We start from the raw sequence: 27,500 nt of genomic DNA, 5'->3' as shown, positions 1-27,500 counted from the left end.
ATTTAATTACTTTTACCATCATGTTCCCATCAGGTTAGGTGCAGGTAAACGGCTGCTGGTGATGCTTTTGATTTGCACCTCGGGATATTTGCATGCCCGTACGGACGGAGTCTGACGGTACATTGCGGCATTGCGGATCGCAGAGGGCTTTTTATGATGGATTTGTGCAAGTGGAACATGTTGCATTATGGAGCTTTGTTGTACATTGCAGTTTCCTTCATCGTTCGCCGCGATGAACCGGTTTTGTGGTTAACCTGCAGTCAGTCGAACGTCTAATACAATAAAAATGGATGAGATTAAAGAAAAACAAATTGATAACATTCTTCAGAAGACGAAATTTGTAATATGACGAACCTTAGTTTCGAGGCCCATGATGATCGAAATGGGAAATAAAAATTTTGAGTGTCGACCGTGTGCCTTAAGTGGATTGCCATTTACCAAGGTACTACTGCTTGCGTCATGGTCAACTCCACAAAAAGGTATTTAGAATAGAAAGGGGACAGTCGCACACAGTTTGAATGGTGGTACCTGAGTCGGTTTTGCCTGAAATCGTAATTTATGTCAAAATTTAGAACCAAACACTGCAGCTACTTAACCCTTTACTTGCTGCTCTTCACCAAATGTGTCATACAATTTTGGGTATGATTGTTGAAAAACAACGGGGTACCCAGTGAAGAAAGAGCAGAAAGCTTTGTTCAGGAGCTCTACATCTTGGACGGTAAACTTGAATACTTGGGCCTTTGCTTAGAGGGATAAAAGGGTCACAGAGTGCCATGTGAGGCCGGATGGTTATTCTCAGAGGAAGCACCATGTTACCCTCCAAGTCCTGCATTTATTTAAAGGAAACAATGCATGGCTTCTTTAAAGACCCACTGGGTGGAGTGTTACAATACGCATCGAACTGTCCACTTGTCTGCCTCGTTTCATACAATTTAGAGCTCGGTTTATAGCATTGTGGTATACAAAGGTTTTCCTGATTTATCTTGGTTAAGGGATCGCAAAACACTCGAGAGGTTCTCACTTGAGTTTTAAATGTCAGACCGCTACGTGAACAGTCTGCCACCACATCCATGGCCACATGTTGTGAAAACAAAGGACAAAGAGCGGCCTTCAATTTTTCGGCTTTGCTGAGCCAGGCCTTGCAGCTGTCTGCGTTGTTCACCGGCTAAATCTAATCGGGCATTTGGGCACGACGTCAGCCGAGTGCATAATCACGTCGACCCTGCTTTTGAGCTGTCTTTGCACTGGCTTTGCATGTTAACTCGTCAATTCTCATGGTCCCCATGCCCGAAGATCGTTTCATGTTTTGTTGCCATCATCAGTTTTTATAAAATCTATTTATTTATTTATTTATTTTTTCTCCGTTCCTTTTCTTCCACCGTCTTGAGATGAAAGTAGAATTTCCAAGAGGTGTTGCCGTCGATTTCGTCGATGCCGAGTGAGAGCTAGTGTCCTATTCTTTGTCGTATTATTTGTTCAATCGTGTCGAATATCATTACAAAATTGTCTTCTTTTGCCAAGCTATAATGAAGGAAGTATCCGATGGTTCCATGTAGTGCTGTGATGGCTTTCCACTTTGCTGATACGCCTACTTTGTCACTGGGGTGCTCAATTGGCAAATATTAGAAATTTTTTGTTTGTTTTACTTTCATTACTCCCCCCCCCCTTGCTGCCGCCTATTTGTTTTGCACATCCACAAGCAATTTTGCTTAATTCATCTGTTCTTTTCCCCATTCTAGCACAAGTACAGTGAGCACAAGGGTTTAATTTTGGCACACTCTGTTCAGGCACCGAGCATATGCCATGCGCCGTACACCATTCCTGTCTTTTTCTGTTATCCATTGCCTTCAGGATGAAGCACGAAGTGCCTTTTCTCCCCTGTCATTACGAGTTGAACGCAGAATTAATTCTCCCATAAAGCTGTCATTTATCACGATATTGCACCGCCGTAAGTGGGCCTGTGGGCCAAATGCATTTTGGCCACCCTTTATGGGAGCGTGAGGCTCTTTCGCTTCGGAATTCTGCATCCACACAGCTGCTTTCCAATCCCTCGCGGCAAAGCAGGTGCGGGTCGCTCCGGGCACACACAGTCCCTCGTGGCATTTTTTTTTCCTCCACATCGGTGTTTTTAGCCTCCATGTGCAAATGGCCAAGAACCACAGAGGCTACGCAGTGTTTCTGGATGCACACGTAGGCATGTGTGCCAACAAAGTCAACTTTTTTTTCTTTTCACAAGATCATTTTATGTGAACAAAATATTTTGCAGTTCTGCGTGCTGAAGGCTGTTCTTTTTGAATTGACGTTGACCCTCGACAGTTTTCCTTGAAGCCCTCTGGCCACTGTGTGTGTGTGTGTGTGTGTGTGTGTGTGTGTGTGTGTGTGTGTGTGTGTGTGTGTGTGTGTGTGTGTGTGTGTGTGTGTGTGTGTGTGTGTGTGTGTGTGTGTGTGTGTGTGTGTGTGTGTGTGTATATATATATATGTGTATATATATATATATATATATATATATATATATATATATATATATATATATATATATATATATATATATATATTGAATGCCTTTAAAGTGTTTATTAAGCCGGCGTTAGCTGGTATCTTCTTCTTGATCATTTCATTTGCCAAATCTTTCCTTCGTGCATTTTACTTTTCTTCTTTTGAAATTCAGCAAAACCCTTTGGGCATACTCTTCCACCCCTTTTTTTTCTCTCCAACTTATCATGGATTCTTATTAAGTCTTCGGAGATTATTTCTCCCACATTCTTATCAAAATTTAAAGCCTGTGCTAGGGTGAAGGCCTGGGCTCTCCCTCCTCCCTCCGTCCCTCTCCCACAGCCCTCCTTCCCGTAACAAAACACGTGGAACATTACCCTTCTGTGTAATGGCTGAGCCAACAGCATTTTCTGCTGCATGAACACTGTGTACTCACAATGCAAAATGCAATTTTTTATTTTATTTTATTTTTTTTAAGCTTCATGCTTTGGAGATTAATACATTTCACGTGTTTGTAAGACTACTAAGCAGACTACAAAAGTGCAACTTGCAGACTTTTTGTTTTAATCTTCTTCCACAATGTCATGGGGGTTGGGACGTGTGACTTCTGTGGTCTAGGTCAGAGTCCCTGTGAACAAATTGCTAGCCGAGGGGTGGAACGGGGGGCATGCTTGCACAGTTTGCTGATGCACAAGTTTAATGCCAGTCGCACACTGGCTTGCCTTCTCGGCTGCTTCAGCATTGCTAATAAAGCCGTCGGCAGTTTGCTAACAGCACTGTGCAATACTCGCAAAGTATTGTTATTTTCACAACCCGAGCAGGATTTTGTGGAAGCCATGCTTATTTGTACTGAAATTGTGCCTTAGAATTGGCCATTTGAACCCACAGCTCATAAGGCTGGGATTCTCTCGGTTGAAATCCAATATCGCCTACTGTGTTCTGACTTACTGAAGTCTTTTTACATCAAAGTATGTCGACCTCTCCGATATCATTCACTTGATATATATATATATATATATACATACAAGCTCCCAGATCCGTTTATCACTATTCCAAATTTACAAAACTCTACGAATCGTTGACAAAATGGTTCAAATAATACCACTCGATAAGCGAAGTAGTTACACACCAAGTTGTACCGAAAAGTTTCATTAGACCACAGTGGAAACAACGGAGGGTGATGCATGACGAGCCTGTCACGTGTATGCTCCGGCGGAGTAAACTCGGCTTGAGCTTTGCTCTTCACGGGGCTATCGGTGGGTCTGCACTGGCAGTCATCGGAGGCGCATTTGCTAATCGACTCGTGAGTGGTTTAATTTCCCCTGGAATTTCCTGCAAAACTCCTGCGATCATTAATTTACCATGTACAAGCTCCATGCTGGCCTTTAACCCAAACCAAGCCAAGGACTGATTAATCAGAGTGCATTCTTCTGTATAGCAACTTTGTTATTGTTTTTGAAATTTTTTTTTATACCAATCTGTTTGGGTGTAATAATTTCCTTGAAGGGAATGCATTGGAACGAGCTCTCCCCCCACCCCAAGCCTCCTTGCTTTGAAACGAGCCACAACATGGGGGTGTCACATAGATTTAAATGTCCTAGTTGATGCCAACGGTGGGATGTAGGGTAGGCAATGGTAGAGCTTAAAAATAAACGAGTGCACACTGTCTGTTGCATCCTCCTGAATTTTAATTCGATTGGAATCGTCCGATACAGCTTGGTATCTTTATGGACATTACGGGTATTGAAATCGCTCGAGTTGGTTTCTCCGTCTTATCGAAGATTGTGATGTGTGATAGTTTCATGTACTTCTGAATACTTACATTTTGTTTGTATTAAATCGTTGCTACCTCACACCACACCCGAGTCGGTTTAATGTGATTGTATGTCCGATGCATATTGATAAGTTGATGAGTTAATTTTTAACCTGAGTTTCTTTATCTTTTTTTTGTTTTTTTTCTTGTCTGTGCAGGTATGGCGTCGCAGATGGAAGTATATTCATCTGCTCACACTGCAGCAAGTGCCTTCTGCAATGTGAAAAAGCTTAAGGTAGAACCCAGCAGTTGCGCCTACCATGATGGTAAGCTGGCCTACCCCCAGCAGGTTAATCACGTGCATAGCCGCCGTCACAATGGCCACCACTTCTCATCCAACCATGGTCACCGTGCCAGCAAGGTGGTCAATAAGACTTTCCTGGTTTCTTCAGCAGCCTCTGGTCTGGGTCTCCCCATACAAGCCACTCACAGTAATGCTCTGCACAATGTGAATGGTGGGTCATACGAACAAGCTCTGATCTTTCCGGGCCCAGTGCATGCAAACTTAAATGGCAGCACTGCCGCAGCAGTTTCGCTTGGTTCAGGGACGCTGGCTGGAATCGGTGTGACGCGTCGCAATACTTTGGGTCCTCCGGAAGGTTATCAGCGATGTGGACACAAACGAAAAAACGAGGAAATCGGAAGTGGAGGCGTAGGTGGCACACACAAAGCTGGTGGTGGTAACAACAACAATGCAGGGAGTGTACAAATAGTGGATGAGCTTCCTCCAACAGTTGCAGCTGTGCCTATGCTTGTGAGCAATGTGACAATGGCACCAGCCAATGTTACAACTACAACAAAGGCTCACGGGACATCAGTTTCAAATGTAGACGGTGACTACCAACTGGTGCAGCATGAAATGCTGCGGTCCATGACCAACACATACGAAGTGTTAGAGTTTTTGGGCCGTGGCACCTTTGGGCAAGTCGTGAAATGTTGGAAACGCGGAACAAGTGAGGTGGTTGCTGTAAAAATCTTGAAAAGCCACCCATCATACGTGAGGCAGGGCCAGGTTGAAGTGAGCATTCTGGCGCGTCTGAGCTCAGAGAATGCCGACGAGCACAATTTTGTACGTGCGCATGAATGCTTCCAGCACCGTGGCCACACGTGCCTCGTCTTTGAGATGCTCGAGCAGAACCTTTACGACTTCCTTAAGCGCAACAAGTTTCGCCCCTTAGCCCTCGGCCATGTGCGGTTGGTTCTGCAGCAGGTGGCCACTGCCCTGGCCAAACTCAAGAGTTTGGGCCTGATCCATGCTGACCTCAAGCCCGAGAACATCATGCTGGTTGATCCAATGCGCCAACCATTCCGTGTTAAGGTCATTGACTTTGGCTCTGCTTCGCACGTATCGAAGGCTGTCTGCTCTACCTACCTGCAGTCTCGTTACTACAGGTGGGGACGCTGTTTTGTTTCACTGTGGAATTGCCAGTACTCTTCAAGTGTCAAATATGTGGAGTTTTGATTTGGATAAATTTTGATTGAATGGAAGAAAAAATCATTGGTATATTGCAACAAACAGCTAGTCCCTCCCTCTTTGGTTCTGTGTTTGTTTTTTTTTAAACCTTTCTTCCCCCAAACTAATCTGGCCAGTTCTCGATTATAACCAGAAAGCGTGAGATCACCGGTCTTCACTCCTCAACTACCTGGATGGCTGTGTGTTGTTCATTTCAACAAACAATTGCATAATGAATAATAGTTTCTAATGTTCGGTTTGTACTTGCAAAATGCATTGCTTCATTGTTGGCAAATTAAGCATATGATTAAAAAACAAAAATTTCTTTTTCAGTCCAATGCAATCATCATGCAAATGTCTTTCATTCCTTCCATTCGCCATCAAAATGCCGTTCATAACCTGTTACCCAGAACCTCTATTTTTCTTCTTACCCAATTATTTCTTAAACTAATCCCTCGAGCCAATTTGAAACTTCATTGTGTTAACTTTTGGAATAGCTGCACTGACTTTAAGGTTTTGTTTTTTTTTTGGTTTTTTTTTTACTTACGAGTCCACCCGCTCCCTACAGAGTGGCAGGAAAGGTCATGTTATTATCCTCTGGGGTATATAGGTTACAGTAGATGATCTCGGCTCGGGTCGTTGGTCTGTGGGGGATGCGAGAAGCATATGATACCTCCAAGAATGCTGAGTTTCCTCCATTTCAGTTTAGTGTGAAACAGCAGTAGCGACTGTTTGAAAAGGTAATCATACGTGTTTGAGGTTTGTAATATTTTTTACTTCCGGTTCGGGTGTCCCACAGAACGTGATGATGAGATATTTATACACCTAAACACAGTGATTGTCCAAGGAGGAAAACCTTCTTGAGGAGGGGGGCAGGGATATTATCGGTTCACGAGTCAGTAAGTGACCACTATATTCGTTATGGGTGTGTGTCTGTCTGTCTGTCTGTCCCGAGCATAGCTCCGTGGGTTTTGATCCGATCTTGATAAAATTTGGGTGGGAGGTTTATATCATGATCTAGTTGTGTTTTCCTGAGAATGGGTGTGCTGCGCCCATTATGGGCGGAGCCACGCCCAAAAAACATGTGTTTTTAGGGGGTAGCCGATTTCAAGTTACATCTTCTCCAAGGGGGTTTGTCGAATCTGGCAGGGGTTTCGGTATTTGGTTAGCCCAATGGCACCTGCCTAGCCTCACGGAGCTCAATTTTTCATTTTCGTCCCAAGGTCAAGGTCACAAGGTCACGAACTTAGAAAATGTCAAAAATGTGAACCATCGCCATCTCCAGACTTGTTTGTATTATATCCATCATCTTCTTTGATCATTTCGTAAAGTATGCTGAACATTTATCGTTTGATATTGCCTGCGATACTGTCAGCCACACAGCACTCTGGTGCTGTTGTTCAGTTTATCAAACATGGGAGCACCGAGATACAACTTGCCCCAAATGAGAGCTCAACATGTATTTGTGGAATAGATTTGATGAATTCCCTTTGCAACAACAACGACAACGACAACAACAAAACAAGATTATAAACTGAATAACCATTTGAGACTATGGTAGTGGTGGTGAAGGCCCGCACTCTTCACAGTGCGTCGGGACGATCATGACTTGTAAACGCTTCTGCGGCGAAGAAAACAATCCTGTGCAGGTCGCCACTCTGTCACTGAGTGTGGAAGAAATGTGATGCGCAACCACTGAGATTTTTATTTTTTAATTTTTTAAAGCGCTCAGACTCGATCACAAAAGAAGAGATTGATTCTATGGATTGATTGAATGCAATATGGTGCTAAACTGCCGGATGGAATGAGTTGAAAACTGTTGGTTGTATAGCTGAGAGGTGAGGGGAAGGGGGGGGGGGGGCACAGGTGCTGTGGGAAAGTTTTGGGCAATAAAAAAAGGAAATAATTCATACTCCTGGAAATGTTAACATTACGAGACCTGAGCTGCTGGACGGAATAAGTTGAAAACTGGTGGTTTTACTCGGAGTGTGAACGGGAGAGGTTGGGGAGGGGGAGGGGGGTGGTAAAAATAATTAATATTGCTGGAAGTTAAGGGTGGGAGGAGGAGAACCCCAAATCTCTCAATGTAAATTTGAATCGTATAGTGCCTCCTGGTGGAAGTCTGTATTTTAAGAAATTAATCATAAAAATAGGGGAATTAACCAAGGGCGGGTTCTTTGTTAGTAGGTGTAATTGGTTTTCTCACCGGACAATCGTCTCTAAAATTGCAGCATCGGTAGCTATATATGCTACTGTTTTAACGATTTATCCGAGAACCTACAAGTTGGAATCCAGTAAAAGAGTTTCGTGGTGTGTCTTCCCTTGCTTGCCAAGTTGATTGTACCGTTGGCATTCTTTGTGATGAAACTGCATCGGTTGTAATTACCGAGAATGGTCTGGGCATCTTTCCACCCTTATCCGCAATTGCCATTGCTTAGGAGCCCGACTGCGTAAGCACGCGCTTATCACAAGAACCCAGAAAATGCCCGGCACAGCAAAAGGCTGGGGTAGTTGCTAAATGGCTGTCCCCTTTGGTATGGCTGCTTGCTCGAAATGCAAAGTTGGTCCACTTTGGCTCGAGAAAAGCCATATGCCTGCACCGCCAGCAGCAAACGATTGCTTGCAGCGTCACAATGTACCACTTGTGTGACCTCTTTGCTCAAAGGAATGCATAGTTTTAAGCTGTCCGTGCATTGGCCGTGTCTGCTTGTAGTTTGTGCGCAAATTCACCATTAGATTGTCCTTAAAAGCAGAACATTCGGTCAGCTGGAACAAAGCAAATCGTGTCGCTCCTTTGGACCTTAGGCCTGCCACACAGGCATTTGCTGACTTTGGACCTGCTGTCGCAGAACGATGTGAGCACGGTGCCCCTTGGGTGCTTTCTGAGATTTAAGATGGTAATCAATAAGTTTCCAGCATGACACAAGCTCGAGACGACCGCTATTGGAACACAGTGTGATTTATTTTTGGGAAAGAATGTAATGAAAATTCTTCATCAGTTGTGAAGGGATAGGCTTTCACTTCTTCAATATGTACTTTGTGTGCCTTTGTTCACTGCTTTCATCCAAATATCTGCTTGGGCAGAATTCTGATTGGCCTAATTTTTATATTGCTTTTCCATGCACGATGAATGCATGCTTCGGTGGGTAATAGCTTGGCTACGTTTGCACAGGGATCTTGAGTTGCTTATTCTCTTTGACCCAGTCCCGTTGAACAACTGACGGAGGGGCGCAAAGTGCAGACAGAGGGGTAGAGCTGAAACCTCACCAAGACGCTGCAACGAGCAGCAATAAATTAATCGTGCCTGGGCTAGCACTTCGGAACTGACACCAGCATGGAAAGTGAAAAGGTTCAGCATCTGCACTTAAGGACGATAATTACGTTTCCTGAGCACTGCCGGTCCAGTTGGAGCACCATCCTGCAAGCCGTACCCCCTGACGAGCTGATTAGCACTCTCGTAAACTGTGAAGCTCAATACTCTCCTCGGTTTTAAGGAGTCTTTTCTCCACCCGACCCACATTTTCCTCTTTGCTCACTCACCAACAAGGTGATCCCAATGAATAATCGTGTTAAAAACACATGTGTCTAATATGAAACAAAATCATAATAAAAATTACAGAACGCTTTGATCATTGACCCTGTAAATTGGCAGTATCGCGGGCCGCATTGTAATGTAAACTGAATATGGCACCGCGGGCCGCATAAATCCGTCAAAGGGGCCGCATGTGGCCCGCGGGCCGCAGGTTGGAGACCCCTGTCCCAGATGGTTGTACAGAAATGTACCAAACTTGGTAGTTGCGATCACCACATGGCAAGAAGATGTGTGAGAGACTCCTGAAATATGTAACAATTTGTTTTCGATTTGACCGGGAGCCTCGTAAGCAGAAGGCATTTGTTCAGGTCAAAATAAAAGGACTAGAGTCAAACTCCATCACATCATTATAAAATGGGGACCTAGTTGAAAAAATAACTCTGCAAGCCAAAATAATATATGAGAAGGGCATCACCAAACATATTAAACACAACAGCAAGACATACTTTAAGTTTGTAATAAGGGGATAAAGAAAGGGTGAAGGGAAGTTCAGGCCCATTGAGAAATGACACAGGAGAAGGGTGAGATCGCAGGATTATTAAATCGTTATTTGGCTTCTACATTTACACAGGAATAAACGGGGGAAACCTCCACTAGCTGGGAGTGGAGTATCTATCACGGGGTGAGCAAGGGCTTTGTAGAAGAGATCCCTGTCTGAGTAGATGAAGTGGGGGAAACGGCGAGAAACACGAGAGCGAAGTCGATGGTGCACCATCGCAAATCCCGACGCTTCCCACCTCAAGGAAATTTGAAAGGTGTCAACAAGTTCCACCTGGAATGACCCAATATCAAATTTTGAACCGGGAAGGGGGGGGTCTGCGTCATGAACCGGGAAAGGGGGGGGGTGGTCACCTCCCCAAGAAGTAATGTATTTCACGTGTCATGCAATGTTGATTGCATATCCAGTTTCATTTTAAAATGTTTAAAAATGTGCCCGTAATTGTTGCATTCTTCGGAATTAGCAAGTTGCCCGTGCCCACATCGGATTCTAAACGGGGTGGGGATGGGGGCGGCAAAAATGCAAATGGTATCTTCCCATCATCGAGCTGGCAAGCTGGGAGTGACAATTCACATTTATTGTCACATGTGATGCAATTTAAATGCTCGAATGTTGGCGAGTTGCTCCATTTGAAACTTTTTTTTTCCGATATATGTAGCTTTTTGATGCCTACAGGGTGCGTAATAAAAAAATTGTATTGGTGTCAAAGCCAGTGACCAATTGCAAATTAATAATAGGATTTCACCTTCTGACCATGCCCCAGGGGGCATGACCAAAATGACCTTTTGCTCCTTCTTTCCATGTGATCATAACTACCAACTTTGGTGAATTTTTGCCCAACCATTTAGGAGGAGAGGGCATGACGGACAGACAGACGGAGCAGCCAATTACAATATCCCCCATTTTTTTTTCAATAAGCGTGGTGGGGATAATTAAGTGATGATAAACTCCAGGGCCAGATAACATGCAATCGTGAGTTTTGAGGAAGGTGGCAGAGCAGATGAGCATTGTGTTAGCAGGTATATATTTAACAGCTCTTTGGAGTCAAGACAGGTACCGGAGGATTGGATCGTAGCAAATGTAACACCATTGTTTAAGAAAGTATCCAGAGAAGAACCGGGGAACTATAGACTTGTTAACTTGACTTCAGTTGTGGGAAAGCTGTTGGAGACATTAATTAGGGAACTGATTCGGAACCATTTGAATAATTTATAACTAATTACAAGCAATCAACATGGATTTGTGAAGGAGAGGTCATGTTTAACAAACTTATTGGAGTTCTCTGAAGCAGTTTCTGATTGGGTGGATGAGAGGAATGCAGTGGACTCGAGTGCATCTAGACTTTAGTTAATGCATGGATTGGTTTCCCCGGAAAGGTAGTGGAAGTAAAGGGGATAGATAGTTTTACATTGGAATTACATCGGTATCTAGATGCACTGGAGATAGAGGGTTATGGGGATATTGGTAGGACTTGTTAGTTGCTTGTGTGTTGATGGGTAATGGTTGCTGGGGTTGGTGTAGTGCAGGCGTCATGTGCCGAATGTCCTCCTCCTGCAACAAGTTCCTTGTAAGTTCCTCCTGCAACCATTACAATTTGTTTTCTTTGAATCATAGCCTTATGTACAACCGTTGACGTCACACTGTATCGGCAAACCAGCTAACTGGCACAAATAAATATGTCGACAGGGGTCACTTGTCCTACGTGGCCACAATACTCAGCATTAAGGTTTTCATCGACAAATATTTTGCAATATCCCTAAGATTGATTTGGTGGCCGCCATTTCATGTGGTTCAATAGGTGTTTTTTTTTTTACTAATATTTACCAACGCCACCGAGTGTGGATGGAGGTTCTGTTTTCACCTCCGTTTGTATTTGTGTGTTACTTAGCGAAGGTATTTCGCCAAGTATGTTGGTTTGTCGCATCTTGTTTGTTTGTCACACGATTTTTTTTCAGTCATTCTTCACGATTGAGTGACGGGGCCAATAACGATGTATCGCATGATATTTCAAAAAGTTGTGGACGAATTATGACAAAACTAGGTGGATGAGTTGGTTCGGTGATGAGAACGAGCTGATTCGATTCTGGTTCTCAAGGTTCGAATCCAGATCTGGCCTCTCGGTGGGATATAAAACGTAAACTGTTCAGCCTGGTGGTTGTATCCGTTCTACTGAGTGCCGTTCTAGTTTGTAATACGTCGTTACCTTGATTATGTGGCTGGACATGTTGTGTTTCCAGAATTTCCAGCGTTAAGGTTTTGAATCCACAAATATTTTGTGATGTTCAATAACTTTGAAAAGGTCGCCACTCAACAACACTGTTCGCATCCACTAACATTTTGTACTTTCTTTCACGCAATTTTTTTTTCGTTCTGATCTATGTTTTCAAGAGGGTCATTTCAATTTTACTTGGATCAAATGTCATAACACTTTAGGGCTGCGAGAACACGTGCAGGTAGTGGACAACAAAATGGAAACGCCGACGTAAAGTCACTTAATACGGCGTTGGGCCTCCACGTGCGGCCAGTACATCAGGTATGCATCGTGGCACAGATTCCGCCAGTGTCTGGAATTCTGCAGGAGGGATGCGGCACCATTCTTCCACGAGAAAGTCGATCAACTTTCACCTGTTTGATGGAGGAGGAAAACGCCACCTCAGGCGTCCTTCCAGAATATCCCATAAATGCTCAATTGTGTTCAGAGCTGGTGATTGAGAAAGCTATGACGTATGGATTACATCAGCTCATCAAACCATTTGGTGACCACACATGGATAAGGTCTTTGCGAGGAGGGAGGGGGGGGCATGGAAGGGGTGTCCTCTTGCATAATTACAGGCAACCAGGCCTGTGCAGCATTTTTATGCATGACCCTAAGCATGCTGGGATGTTATATTTGCTTAATTAACACATGGACCACACCTGTGTGGAAGCTGTTGCTTGGTGTCCCTCATTTACCCAGGTGTTTCCATTTTTTTTTTGTCCACTCCCTGAATCTTGCACCCTGTTATATTTCTCGATGAGTAGTGCAAATTTAGGTGTGCTTTTGTGTTAGCTCGTGAATGTCCGTGATTCTAATCTTATACTTTTTTTGCCAATTTGCATACAAGGGTCCAAACCCTTTAAAACTATTTCACTTGGGATAACAATTCAATGTCTCAATCATCATTCCACAATGAAACAGGCACATGGCTAGATCTCTGCTCTCTTTTCCAACTGCTCTCTTAATGGGACAGATGGAATGCATTGGATCGATTTTGGGAACAATAATTAATAGTTAAACTTCAAAGTCAAACTTTTGCAAGTTCAACATGTTTTTTTTCACTTCTGGAAGTGAAAGGTATGTGGAGGCTCTGCATTCAGGAAGGTATGTGGATGAGAAAAGGAGGTAATGGGTGTGAGATTTCTGAACATGGGGTGTATTTTTGGTGAATGTAATCATCACGCTTGGGGTTAGTTAAATGGTTTTGTTGTTCCTGCACCGAGTGCAAAAAAAAAACAAAAAAATAAAAACAGGTTCCGTTTAACTGTGATCCATAATTTTGGATTCCCGTTGCATGACACAGATTTGAATTGTTGTTTTGGCATTGGAAGTTAAAACTGATGTTCATCGCTGTTGCACGCTCCTCAATATATACATGTAGTCATCTCATTTAAGTTAACGAACCAGCCCTGTGCCTTTTTTTTTTTGACTTTACACTTTACCAAGCAGGAACACTCATCCATCGATCGGGAACCATGTCTTGGGGGGAAGTGTCAATCAATTCCTCTGAAGTTGTTTCATGTGACCAGATAGATGCTAGAGGGACTAGATAGACCATGGGAGGTCCATCTCTCACCAGGTGCTTCTGCTTTGTAACCCATGATGTTATTGCATCACGTTTACCCTACCGATCGAATGTATTGTTACGGTTTTGGAAGACCCCGGGGAGTTGTATCCAACACATAACGGAACGCTGGAGTTTAGATATTTCAGTAGTATCTTGTGAATATAGACCATATTTGCCTTCGTATTAGTGAACAAGGGAAATGCATTGTGGTTGTGCAGCAGGTATGAATCCCCTTCGTAACTCTTTTCTAAAGCCTCTCGTCTCCCCCATCCTTCTTAATCTCTTTCCTTCTGCTTTGCGCAAACAACATACTTTACAGGGTTTGAAATAAGCGGTGGCCCGAGTGCCATTGGCCGCCAAAAACTCCATCCGAGGTGGCCGTTGTGGCCACTTGTGTCAAAATCTTCGATTTTTGCAATGCATACTGATGAGAGTTGCGGTGTAGTTCCCGTTCGTTGGCCGTGCGCTGGCTTGCCACAACAATACGGAATGGAACTTTGCTGTAGAAGCAAGGCTATGAGCTTGCAATATGCACGCATCACATCGTTGGCCACGTGCGAGATACACCTAAAGCGTGCAGGTGGTGCGAGCATGCGATTGCGTAATGGCCAAATGTTCAGTGATATAGTGAGGGGTTCACACCATTTTTACTTTTATTCGTTTCTCCAATGAGTACCAGCAGAAGTGGCTCGGTACTCACAAATTTTGTTTTTTAATCAGTTTTGATTGTGCTCGTCTGCTTTTCTAAAGGCCTGGTCACACCTTGACGTTTTAGCCAGCGATGGCAACGTGTTAAAATTTATGTAAAACGCTGGCTTACGTTGAACTTTTGATGGTTTTTTTTAAAGATTCGGACGTATTCATAGCGACTTGGTCTTATGTATAACGCATTGGTAACTACACAGAACGTTTCGTTGTGTTATAGATAACTTATACCAACGAATGCTGAACCTGTTGTCGGCCTACACAACCGATGCCCAACGATAGTCTAACTCAGGCATAGCGCGTTGCACGCATCGCCGACGATGTCGTGACGTAGCCTATTAAAAGGCTGACGCACAACGATTCAAATCATAACTGCCGTAGAAATGGAAGGGTCAAAAATCGCGGTCACACCTTGGCGATCTTGCCAGCGTATGCCGACGTAACAAAAAGTGTGTCTAAAACGTTGGGGCACGTCGAATACGGTATGGGTAAGTTTGGTATGCGCGAGTATAACGCTAAATACGCTATCATAAGTCGTAGTAAGTAGAGTACGTCAAGAAATTTTGAACATGTTCAAAATTTTACGACGTACTCGGCGTATGATACACGTTCCGCATGCGATGAGGATAAGTTTTACACACGATGTGTGGACGCTTACACACGTCCACAAAGGCTACTTATAAGCTACTCATAAGTCGAAACACGTCGCGGTAATGTCTTTTTTACGCGAAACTTATTTCTAACTTATGTTTGACGTGCTTTGAACCAATTCTTTACGTAGTCCCAACACACATCGACGTATGTAGACGTATTCCAATGACGTCTTCCGGACGACAAAAAAAATAAATTAACGTGTTTCTAGCTTACAACTGCCATATAAAGACGTGTTCCCAGCGGTTTTGGGAATTGGTATATAAAAATGCTGCTCATAAAAGGGGAACCCAACAGTGTTTTCGAGGCCTTTTTGAGTCGATGTCCATGTCAGCAGTATTAGTATTAGTATTAGTATTAGTATTAGTATTAGTAGTAGTTTGTTCATGTTGGCAGTAGTAGGTGGGTGTGAGGGGGAGGGTGTGGGTTATGATGGATCCTCCTTGCGTCCGCGTGTCCACGGGTAGGTTCATAGGCTGCCACTCAACGATTTAAATGGCTGCATCTCCACTATTGAAAGTAGACGCTTGCGCTCAACAATTTGAATTTTTTTACACTCAACGACTTTTAAACGGTACCACTCAGCTAGTTTCATTGTTTACAATGAACGATTTAAATTGCTGTCACTCGCCTTTGTTTTTTTATTTTTTTTTTATTTTTTTTGACGCTGGGGTTTGGAAATTTGAAGTGTTTCTTCTGAACGTGTTAAAACGCTCAAACTCGACTATTTTAAATAGACGCTGCCGATGAACAATTGGAATCATAGCCAAGCTAGACATCGAAGTGTGAACATCCTCGTCATGCCGAAGAAAAGTTTGAAGAATGCTGCAAATAAGTGTCCTGGCCGTGGCCGTGGACGCTGACGCAAGGACGATCCATTATACCGACGTCTTTCAGCCTATGAGTAACTTAAAAGTAACGTCTGTCGATGTGTGCCAACGATCGCGTAACGTGCCAACAACACGTTAATCATAGGTTAGAAATAAGTTTCGGGTACGCTAAACATTACCTCGGCGTGTCTCAACTTATGATTAACTTACAAGTAGCATGTGTTGACGTCTGTCAACGATCGCAGACCGTGCATACAACTTGTGGCCAGCGTAGCGGAACGTGTGAGTCATACGCCAGCATACGTCGTGAAATTTCAAGCATGAAAAAATTTGAGGACAAGCAAAAAGTACAACGTTTAAAGCCAGCGTACAACGACGTATGGCAGTGTTTTTCAGCGTGCTCTCAATGTTATCAAAACTTACCCATAACGTATTCAACGTGTGCCAGCGTTTTAGAAAAAAAATTCAAAAATCGGCATACGTTGGCTAAAACGTCAAGGTGTGGCCGGGCCTTAAGCGCAACTCCGATTATTTTTCAAGCGCCTCTCAACATAGTATGCATCTTATTCCTCTGTAAATGCTCTCTCATAACGTCCGCTCCAGAAGAGTCACTCGCAAGCCATTCTTTTTTTCATTCCGACGCTCTTGAACCTCCTCTTACCTCTTCGCTCGCACGTTCTCCTTTGATCTTTTTAAAAATAAAATATTATAAGTTATCAACTTGCAATACAACTTATAAATTATATTGTTATAATTTATAAAATTAATTTTGTATACTTAAATTTTGAAATCGCAGTACCGTATATCAATTACCACAATTATCATGGAAGAATCTTCCCTACACTAGCAGAAAAAAAAACCTTCCATCAAAAACCTCTGTTGGGGTAGTATGCTTTTGAGCTTTGTTAGCATCTTTGAAGTACAGATATAGTTCTTTTTTTTTTTTTTTCTATCCGTGCACGAGTACCTGCGTACCAGTTATGTGAACCTATGACTATCGTGGCAGAGATCAGAATTATTAGATGTCTAATTTTAGGAGAGATGGCAATGACCCATTTGATCACTTGGTGCTGAGACCATATCGGGGAAGAGGTGCACATTGGTTTCCATTATGTGGCATTACTGACAAAATGTATCGAATGTGAAATAGAAACGAGCGGAAAAAAAAGGAAGCAAGTTGAACAGGAATACAAACTTGAGTTACTACACCTGTTGCTGACGTATCAGACAGTGAAGAAGAGGACTCGGCAAGCGTTGTTTTTATAATTATCATACCTCTGGACAGCTCCAGCAACTGTGATTTTGACTCGTTTAGGATTGTCAAAATACTTCTGTTTTCGAACAAATTCCGATGCCAAAGGGCATGTCGTCAAATTTAAAGAATCAAGTTTTACAGTGACACGTGTGCAAACGTTAAGAGATGCTTGACGACGACCAGCAGAGTACCCACCCTACAGGCGATCTTGTTCCAAGCATGCAACATGTTCTTCTGACCCATACCTTTTGTTTGGGTGGTGTAAAGGCAACCCTCCCCCCCACCCCCTCCAAAAAAATCCCCAAAAACCTGGGTTATGTGTAGGAAGCAAAAACATATCTACTGCTTATAATTCAAAACACCTCACTGCATTGGAAAATGTGGGGACAGGAATACTGTACTGTCGGTGGAGACTTGTAATACCCTCCCCCACCTGGAGGCGGCACTACACGATATACATTTACATAGAGAATTTGCATCATGCCCCCACTCATCCCCAAGACCACTGGCAAAGATAAAAACACCCCTATACATTAATTTGGGTCATGCTGATCCTATGTAGCAAGTTTGGACGTAATTGACCCAGAACTGTAGGAGGAGTAGCGCGGCAAACAAACATACAAACACCGGTCCATGAATTATAGTAAGGATTTTCGAAATTTCATGACCAATGAACATATCAATAGCTGAAAGTTGTGCAGAGCTAACAATTGTTTTGGAAAACACAACAAATGGGTTAATCTGTGAAGTTTTTCTTCAGCAAACATGAAACATTGTCTTCGTGTTACTTTGCTGCAAGTTAGTAGGTGGATGATTTTTTTTTTTTTTTGTATACCTTGGTCGAGGCTCGTATGAGAGCTAACACACAACTCACAGCAAGGAGGCATGAGACAAGAGGGGCGGGAGTGGAAGGGACAAAACAGTGGGGAACAGACACATTAGGTGAACTGTGGAAGGGAGAGGGATGGGGATGGGACGGGGAACATGGCGAAGAGAAGATGGACATTTCAGGGACTTTCAGGAAGGAAAGCAGGAGAAATGAAGGAAGTGGGCTTGGGTGGATTATCGGGGGTAGAAAAGATCGAGGATTTGGATGGGGGAAGATAAGAGGTGGTGGTGATCAGCTGTTTTGAAAGCCTGGAGGGAAGAATGGGAAAGAATAGAGTGAGGAAGTTTATTCCAAAGGCGGGAAAAAAGAGGAATGAAAGAGTGAAGATGAGCAGTGATTCGTGATTTTGGTAGTTTTACCAGAAGGGGGTTGTTGGCGGACCTTGAGCGCCCTGTGGAAATGTGGTGGGGACAAATCGCAGAGAGAGCAGGGGGGCAAGGCTGGAGAGGAGTCGGTAGAAGACAGAAAGACCACCGACCAACCTGCGGTGATTGAGTGAGAGGCCCAAAGACTCAGCTTCATTGCGGGAGATGCCGATGATCTTAAATGCCCTGGTTTCGACAGCGTGAAGCCGAGAAAGGTGGGAGGCAGGAGCACCAGCCAGAGGGGAGAGCAGTACTCCATCAGGCTACGGACAAAAGCTTTGTAAGTGGTCAGGAGCTCAAGAGGGCCGAGGAAGGACTTAGCACGACGGAGGATTCCCAGTCGGCGACTGGCTTTTGAGGCGAGGTTGGAAATGTGACTTTCCCAGGAAAGGTCATGGCAGATAGTGAGACTTAGAAGCTTGAAAGAAAAGACTTCTTCCAGAGGATTGTTGAGAAAGTGGATGGGGGGGTTTTGTAAACGGTCCTTTCGAAGAGACATAGTGAGAGTGTGAGATTTGTCTGGATTGAAAGACATGTTCCACGTGTTGGACCAGTTTGTGATTTTATCCAGATCTGCAGTGAGCGAAGAAGCTGCTGCTTGCCGGTCTGAGGGATGACAGATGGTACGGCAGAGGGTTCAGCTGATGGGAGGGAGTGTTCTGTGATTCCGAGTTACGAGGTTGCCGGTACCCAGGTCAAAAAACCAGTAAAGACCAGTAGCTTACTGGTCAACTGGTACCAGTTGAAAACCAGTAGCCAACTGGTACCAGTAAAGCCAGTTGGTTTCTTACTTGTTTTAATATGGAAATTGGAATAGAGTGATATATTACCAGTTGAAATACATGTATTTAACTAACTGGTATCAACTGGGACCAGTACATTGTAACTGGTATCAACTGGGAGACCAGTACATTGCAACTGGTATCAACTGGGACCAGTACATTGCAACTGGTATCAACTGGAACCAGTAAGACTTTAACTGGTACAAATATGAGCTACTGGTTTTTTCAACTGGGAAATTGGAATTCTGACTGAATTTAACTGGTACCAGTTGAAACCAATAGAGACCAGTTAAAGACCAATTAGAACCAACAGAGACCAGTTGAAAATGTGTACTGGTTTTAACTGGTTTTTCGACCTGGGTATGAAAAGTGCTGAAATTCGATCTGTAATTGTCGTGAGAAATAGTAATTTGAACATGTATAACTGATTTTTATGAACTTTGATTCACCATCAAATAATATACGGGCCACCGAAAATGCTGGTGGCCACCAAAAAAAAAATCTGTTTTGGTGGCCCCAACAGAACACCTCCAAAACTACATAATTAAGCGTGACCCCCGCTTTACATTACATTGCAATTGCATTTCATTGCAAAAAATACAAAGCAAAAGCTACAAGGGGCAGCAAGCGCAAGTCAAGGCAGCAGGAACAAATACCGCATCTGGGGGGTTGGGGGGGGGTGTCTGCCATCAATTCCGGTACAGAGCCAAGAGCACAGCCAATGAGAATCACCTGGCAATATCGGCGCACCAACCAGGAGGCTGCACAAGAGCTGCCCAGACCCCAGGCCTCGTCGGGGGCTTTATGGGTTTGAGGAGCCCAGAATCCAGTGTCGCGTACGTCCAGGGAGCCAAGAGAGCCAGAAGGAGTCCTCCAGGAACAAACTGGGTAATTGTGAACTGCTGCAAAGCCGGGCCCTGCTGCGGAGCGAGTGCAAATGAGCAGCGGAGATCTTTCCTTGGACGCATTACATAACGACTGACACGATCTTTCTCTTGCTATTCCGATCATCTAATTGTTTACTTTGAATGCACAAAGAGATGACAACGGTTTCCCTTCGACTCGCTCAGAGCCAGGGTACTGTCTAGCCTGGTGTTGGCTTAGTGGTTAGGGTGGCTGGCTTGGGATCTTAGGGTCCTGAGTTTGAGCCCCGTTGGCCACTGAATTAACACCAGGTGGGGTTGACTCAGCCTGCCATCCTTCTGAGGTCAGTGAAATGAGTACCAGTGTACTGGTATAGGGGCACAGTATGAGCGGCATAGTCGCGCCCCAACAAAATGATAGCTACCTGGCAACCAAGCTGCCATACGCAATGAAGAAGAAGAAGAAGAAGCAGAAGAAGAAGGGTACTGACATGCATTCACGATTTCCTCAAAGCATTACAAAGAATTCATCAAATTTCTCCCCACACTGCACATTACATCACCACTCTCTCTTCTTTCATCCATCCCCACCCCCATCCTTTTTCACGATGGGACCACGCAAGCCGACAAGCTTGCGTCGGGTGAGCGAGCTGTCGCCAACAAGCCCCACCTCCTTTATCTCTCTTCCTATCACCCTGACTTGCATCTTGCTTCTTGGCATGAATGAGGCACCAATGTCTGTAGATTTGTGAGGAGGATTCTCGAAGGGGCTTGTGTGCTAGGAGCCAAGATCTTTATTTTATAAACTGCATTTCTGTAAATATGTGCTCTTTGTTTCACAAGACATTTTGTTTCCAACCTGCCCGAGTGTCTCTTTCTCAGTTGGTCAGATGTAGTATGTAATTAGCAAATGGGAGTTTGCCCCACTGTTTCGCAACGGTCAGACGAACCAACGTTCCACTTGCAGTTCCGCTCGGCCGTACCTAATTGATAAATAATTACGGTGAGGGCCTTGAGAGCCTTATCTGGGGATGACATTCACCAGGGAGGTAACGAGAGTTTTGGACGTGAGGACCCTCCCAAAATTAGTCGTTTTAGACTGCGCTTGTGGTTACTTAGCAACTAGTCGTGCTGTGGAGTTATCTACAGCTTGTTGGTTTTAGGGTCAAAGGTCAGAAGCGGGTCTGAGAGAGGCCAATCATGACCCGGCCGACAATCCGAAATAGGCTACAGGACCAGCAGTCCTATTTCTAGTACTATCTGGGCCCTGGCTTAATGTTGTAACCCAAGTTTGGTGGCATTCTGACTGCTGGGTCTGGAGAAGATTTTTGAAGAAATTTACTGTCAGCCATTTTGACCTACTTAAAGTCATGTGACCAGAATGAGCTTTGCAATTCTCATTACCAGTCATGAGTTCATGTTAAATTTCAGCCGGATCGGCCCAACGGTTTGGCCAGAGAAGTCAAAATAGGAGACAGATAGCTGGACGGACGGTGCATGATGCAGATACCTTATCTGCAATACCAATTCCAGATAAGCTAATAAATAGTAATTAGCAATAACTTAAGTGTGGTACCTCCACCACTGAAGGTGGACAGAGGTTATGTTTTCACCCCTGTTTGTCTGTCTGTTTGTCTGTTTGTCTGTCTGTCTGTCTGTCTGTCTGTGAGAAGGATATCTCAAAGTTGTGGATGGATTCAGCCAAAACTTGGTGGTTGAGTTGGGTTGGTCACAAGAACCAGCCAATTAGACTTTTCTTGATTTCTGGATGCAGATCGGCCTATTAGTGGGACAAATAACGTAAACTGTTCTGCCTAGGTATGTGCTCTCCCAAGCGCAGTTTTAGTTGGCTTATCTGGAATTAGAATTCCAGGTAAGGTTTTGTCATCGTGCGCCTTCCATCCGTTTGTCTCCGATTTCGACTTTGGCCAAACCGCTGGGGCGATCCGGCTGAAATTTGGCAGCAAGGTTCCGATTCTCAGACTGGTAACGGGGATTGCAAAAATCGTGATAGTCACGTGACTTGAAGTCGGTCAAAATGGTGGATTTGTTAAATTCCTTCCAAAAACTTGTCCAGACCCAGCAGTCAGAATGCTCCCAAATTTGTGTTACAACATTAGGCTCGGGTAGAGATGTCAAATTGCGGAGGTCATGCCGATCACGTGACCGGAAGTACGTCAAGATGACCTCCTCAGTCAATTTTGGGAAAAATCGAGTAAATTCCTTCGAAAAATTTTCTTCTCCAATCAGAATGCTGCCAAATTTGAGTGACCTTCGGCCCGGGCCTAGATAAGCTGCAGGTCCAGTGGTCCTAATATATATATATATATATTTTTAGAAATCGTATGACTTGGTAACTAAGCTACTGAAATAGGGTCCGGCGATATATCGATTTACCAGTTATATATCAATATTATTTTCCATATCGATATACCGGTATTGGAAATCTAAATATGCCGGAAAAAATCAGAAAAAACCCCAAAATGGTATATAATGACTAACAAATCTAAGAAAGGTGTTTACAATGTTGAAGTAGCTGTCAGTTGAAGGGAAAGTAGCGTTGGCGAAGGTATGCGCTCTACTGAGTGCCCGTTCTAGTTATACAATGGATCTCTCAGCATGTGCAAATCAAATGTGGAATTAAATCAATTTCTTTCTTTTCTTAAATGTTTTTTTGTTTGTTTTTATCCCCCACCGCGTGGCGGAAGGGGGATATTGTTGTCACCCAGGTCGTCCGGCTGTCCGTCCATCCGTCCGTCCGTCCGGGCGTCAACATTTATAGCTGTGAGTGCGATAACTCATAAACTGTTCGCCATATAAATTTGAAATTCGAGTCACTCATGTACCACCTGAAAAGGAAGAACCCCATTGATTTTGGTCGTGGCCGGATCCAAGATGGCCGACTGGGGCGGCCATCTTGAAAAAAATGTTTTTTGTAATAAATGGAAAAACGCTTATCTGATTTCAATCATTTTTGGTTACTACGTTCCTCACCCCTGGGGAACTTTTTGGAGATGATGACCAAATGGTGTCTTGTTTCCAATTCACCTCCCTCATCTGGAATATGTATGACCTTTTTCATTCAATGGCGGGGAATTCCCCATCTCTGATGGCATAATTTTTTTGTTTACCTTGTCGAGGCTCATGTGGGAGCGAACACACAACACACATCAAGGGGGGGGGGCATGAGACGAGGAGAGGGAGTGGGAAGGACAAAACAGTGGGGGTACAGAGACATTAGGATATCTGTGGAAGGGAGAGGGATGGGGCAGGGAACATGGGATTTACAAGATGGACATTACAGGGACTTTCTGGAAGGAAAGCAGGGAATTTGAAGGAAGTGGGTTTGGGGTCGATTAATGGGGGAAGAAAAGATTGAGGATTTGGATGGGGGATGATAAGAGGTGGTGGTGAACAACTGTTTTGAAAGCCTGGAGGGAAGAATGTGATTGAATAGAGTGAGGGAGTTTATTCCAAAGGCGGGAAAAAAGAGGAATGAAAGAGAAGGTGAGCAGTGATTTGTGATTTTGGTAGTTTTACCAGAAGGGGGTAGTTGGCGGACCTTGAGCGCCCTGCGGAAATGTGGTGGGGACAAATTGCAGAGAGAGTAGGGGGGTGGGGGGCGAGGCTGGAGAGGAGACGGTAGAAGACAGAAAGACCACCGACCTGCTAGCGGTGAGAGAGTGAGAGGCCCAAAGACTCAGCCTCATTGCGGGAGATGCCAATGATCCGAAATGCCTTGGTTTCCACAGCCTGAAGCCGAGAAAGGTGGGAGGCAGGAGCACCAGCCCTGAGGGGAGAGCAGTACTCCATCAGGCTGCGGACAAAAGCTTTGTAAGTGGTCAGGAGCTCAGGTGGGCCGAGGAAGGACTTTGCGTGATGGAGGATTCCCAGTCGGTGACTGGCTTTGGAGGCTAGCTTGGAAATGTGGCTTTCCCAGGAAAGGTCATGGCAGATAGTGAGACCCAGAAGCTTGAAAAAAAGGACTTCTTCCAGAGGATTGTTGAGAAAGTGGATGGGGGGGTTTCTAAATGGTCCTTTCGGAGAGACATAGTGAGAGTGTGAGATTTATCCGGATTGAAAGACATGTTCCACGTGTTGGACCAGTTTGTGATTTTATCCAGATCTGCAGTGAGCGAAGAAGCTGCTGCTTGCCGGTCTGAGGGATGACCGATGGTTCGGCAGAGGGTGGAGTCATCAGCAAAGTGATATAGAGGATTTTCCAGAGAGTCAGAGAGATCATTGATGAAAAAATTGATTTATTCCTGCAAAAATTGATCATTGACTATTTCCTGCAAAGCTCCTCAATAAAGCTGATAATTGGCGCATCCATTGTCGTCATGGTGTGAGATAGACAGCTGCTCCCTGCTCGTCATGTGGAATTTTAAATGAACGCATTATACCGGAACATTGAAAAATGAAATCCAGACCGACTGAGCGGACACTGAAATCGTTCCCTCAGCAGAGTCCGATCCCCACCCGAAAGTATTGCTCAAACTAAATGACAATCCTGATGTCATTTAAAAAAAAAAAAAAATATATATATATATATATATATATATATATATATATATATATATATATATATATATTGTGTGTGTGTGTGTGAAGGTGCCCAATTTCTGGCAGACTCTTCCTGTATGTCACCTACAGTACGATCATATATTACGAGCAGAGTACCCTCCCGACGGATGATCTTGTTCCAAACATGCAACACTTTCTTCTGACGCACACCTTTATTTGGGCGGTGTATAGGCAACTGACAGCTCGACATGCAAAAAATGTATGGCCCGGGTTTCGTGTATGAAGCCAAAAAAATACCTCCTGCTTGTAATTCAAAACACCTCACTGTTCTGGAAAAACGTGGGGACAGGAACACTGAACTGTAAAATGGTTGAGACTTGTAATACCCTCCCCTACCTGGAGGGGGCGGTACATGATGCACATTTACATAGAGAATTTGCTTCATCCCGCCTCATCTGCCAAGACCACCGGCAAAGATAAAAACACCCCGTACTTTAATTGGGGTTATGGTGAGCCTATGTAGCATGTCTGCATGCAATCAGCCTAGAACTGCAGGAGGAGTAGCGTGACAAACAAACAAACACTCAAACCTGTACATTTATAGTAGAGGAGGAGGAGGAGATTGGGACCATAATCTGTGAAGAGCGTTGGTGCTGCTTAAGCAGTCTCCTTGGCTATTGGGTACAATCCTGGAAGGGTCGCCAATCCGACAGTATACCAGCACGCTGGCCACTCCGACACAGTATACCAGCACGCTGGCCATTCCGTTACAGTATACCAGCACGCTGGCCACTTTGACACAGTATACCAGCACGCTGGCCACTCCGATACAGTATACCAGCACGCTGGCCACTCCGATACAGTATACCAGCACGCTGGCCACTCCGATATAGTATACCAGCACGCTAGCCACTCCGACGCAGTATACCAGCATGCTGGCACTCATTTTGCCGACCTCGGAAGGATGACAGGCAGAGTCAACCCCACCTGGTTTTAATTCAACAGCTGAGCAGGATTTGAACTCAGGACCCGAGAATCCATAGCCCACCACCCGAACCATTAAGCCAACATCAGGCATATAGTAAAGGATTCCTTCCAAAATTATTATTCCTATCCTCTCCCAACTTCCTCTCTCTTTTCTTCTCCTCCTAACCCCCCCCCCCAATCCCTAAACATTGCTTTGCTTTTTCCATGTAAATTGTTTTTGTCTCAACACCCCTTCCCCCCTTTCCCTTTAATTTTTTCCCCCTCTCAACCCCACTTGCTTACATAGTATGAGGATAGTCTTCTATTTTTGAATAGAGCATACATAGCTTGATGTGTTTTCCAGTGTCCCCTCTCTCAAAGTCACGTTCTCTTGCTCTTTGCCTCCAATCTAGATAATCGAAATTAGAAATGGGACACAGCAATTGAGTTGCCAAAAGGGGTGCAGTGTGGGTAATTACCTCAAAGGATCTAAAACGCTCGAGCAGACGCTGCTTGCTTTTATCACAGAGAAAGAGGTGCAGGGTGAAATTGTCTGCCATTTGTTAATTTGCATTTTATGCTTTATTTCTGCGCACTCTGCATCCGACTCCTCGAGAGGGAACAGGCATGGACAGCAAAGGGCACGTGAAGCCTGTTCCAGCTATCATTAGTTACATTATGGGGAAAATTATTTGCAAAAATGTAAAACATTTCTTACATAATCACTCCTCTTTCTGGTCTACGCTCGATGATTTATTATTTCACCGTTATTTTTATAACATGAATAATATTTTTTGGAAATGCAAACAAGTAGTGGGGCAACTTAGCATAACAATTGTGCATTTTGTGAGGAAAGCACCAAATTTGGCACACTAGTAGCCTAACATATTATGAACAGATTTGGATATTGGGCCATCTCAAAATTTTTGATGGCAGTGAAAAATGGCTGCCACAGCCATCAGCGGCTGAATTTGAGATGGCCTAATATCCAAATCTGTTCATAATATGTTAGGCTACTAGTGTGCCAAATTTGGTGCTTTCCTCACAAAATGCACAATTGTTATGCTATATTTAGCTAAGTTGCCCCACTAAAGTGGAAGCTCTATTTTCATGAGCTCTTTTTAAATTAGTTAATTTACTCTTCTTGAAAAAGTGTTTTAAAGCCTTGTGGAAGACCGGCAACACAAATCACATGCAAACATGCAATCAAACCCATGAGGCAACGGAAGACATGACCTTACAAGACCACAGCTGCTGAGCTACGGGGTCCCAGGGTACTCTGGGTTCCCATCGGCCATCTTTGTGACATTGGGTTTTGTCTTCACAATCACAGTGGGGGCAATTAGGGGCAAACTTGCTCCACCCTATGGATGTCAATTGATGGGGTTTATCCCATGCTTTGTCTTTTAAATGGCGAATGACAACCAAGGAAGCAGCATTTATCATTTTCAAAGTCTTTGGTACGACTCGGCCACAGTCGAACTCGAACCACCGACCTCCCAGACTCAGAGTGGATGCTCGAACCATTAAGCCACCGAGTCTCTTCATGATTCGTGTAACGTGTTTGGAACTTGGCGACGTTAGAGCTTCATTGATTCGTTTGATATTCCAGCGATAAACCTTCATTATCTATTTTTATTTTTGGACTTAAAGAAAAGCATGAAAATGTTTGAAACCAATAACAAGGAGAACGAAGAAGAAAATAAGAGGAAGAGGAATCGAAGCAGTCCATTTTCTGTATGAATGGCCATTGTAAAGATTTATGGTCAAATATGGACATGAATAGCGACTGACTCATCCATGTGCTTACTGACCTCTGGATATCTACCATTGGTCAAAGTATGAATTGATGCTCAACTTTCAAAACTTATAACTTAAAAATCGTAACTGATATGAGAATGTAACATTGTCTGATGTGTTGTGCAAATTCGTCTTTGAGATTCATCACTCATTTTGTTCGCCGCTATGGCTTACGAGTTCTCAAAAGAACTCGTAA

General features: G+C 43.9%; 1 protein-coding gene across 1 annotated transcript in view; it reads left to right on the top strand.

Moving 5' to 3' along the window:
* LOC147024531 (homeodomain-interacting protein kinase 2-like) overlaps nt 1-27,500 on the top strand; it is a 167,174-nt gene that overhangs the window by 21,883 nt on the left and 117,791 nt on the right. The window contains exon 2 of the mRNA XM_085884537.1: nt 4,465-5,698. Within this exon, the coding sequence (XP_085740663.1) occupies nt 4,467-5,698 (1,232 nt within the window). The 5' untranslated portion in view covers nt 4,465-4,466. The remainder of the gene's footprint in view (nt 1-4,464; nt 5,699-27,500) is intronic.

This window comes from Eptatretus burgeri, chromosome 6, assembly GCF_056783735.1.
Source record: "Eptatretus burgeri isolate ZD-2024b chromosome 6, Ebu_testis_v1, whole genome shotgun sequence".
Lineage (NCBI taxonomy): Eukaryota > Metazoa > Chordata > Myxini > Myxiniformes > Myxinidae > Eptatretus > Eptatretus burgeri.
The sequence above is the reverse complement of the archived record's forward strand: the minus strand, read 5'-3'. Positions and strand labels throughout refer to the sequence as shown.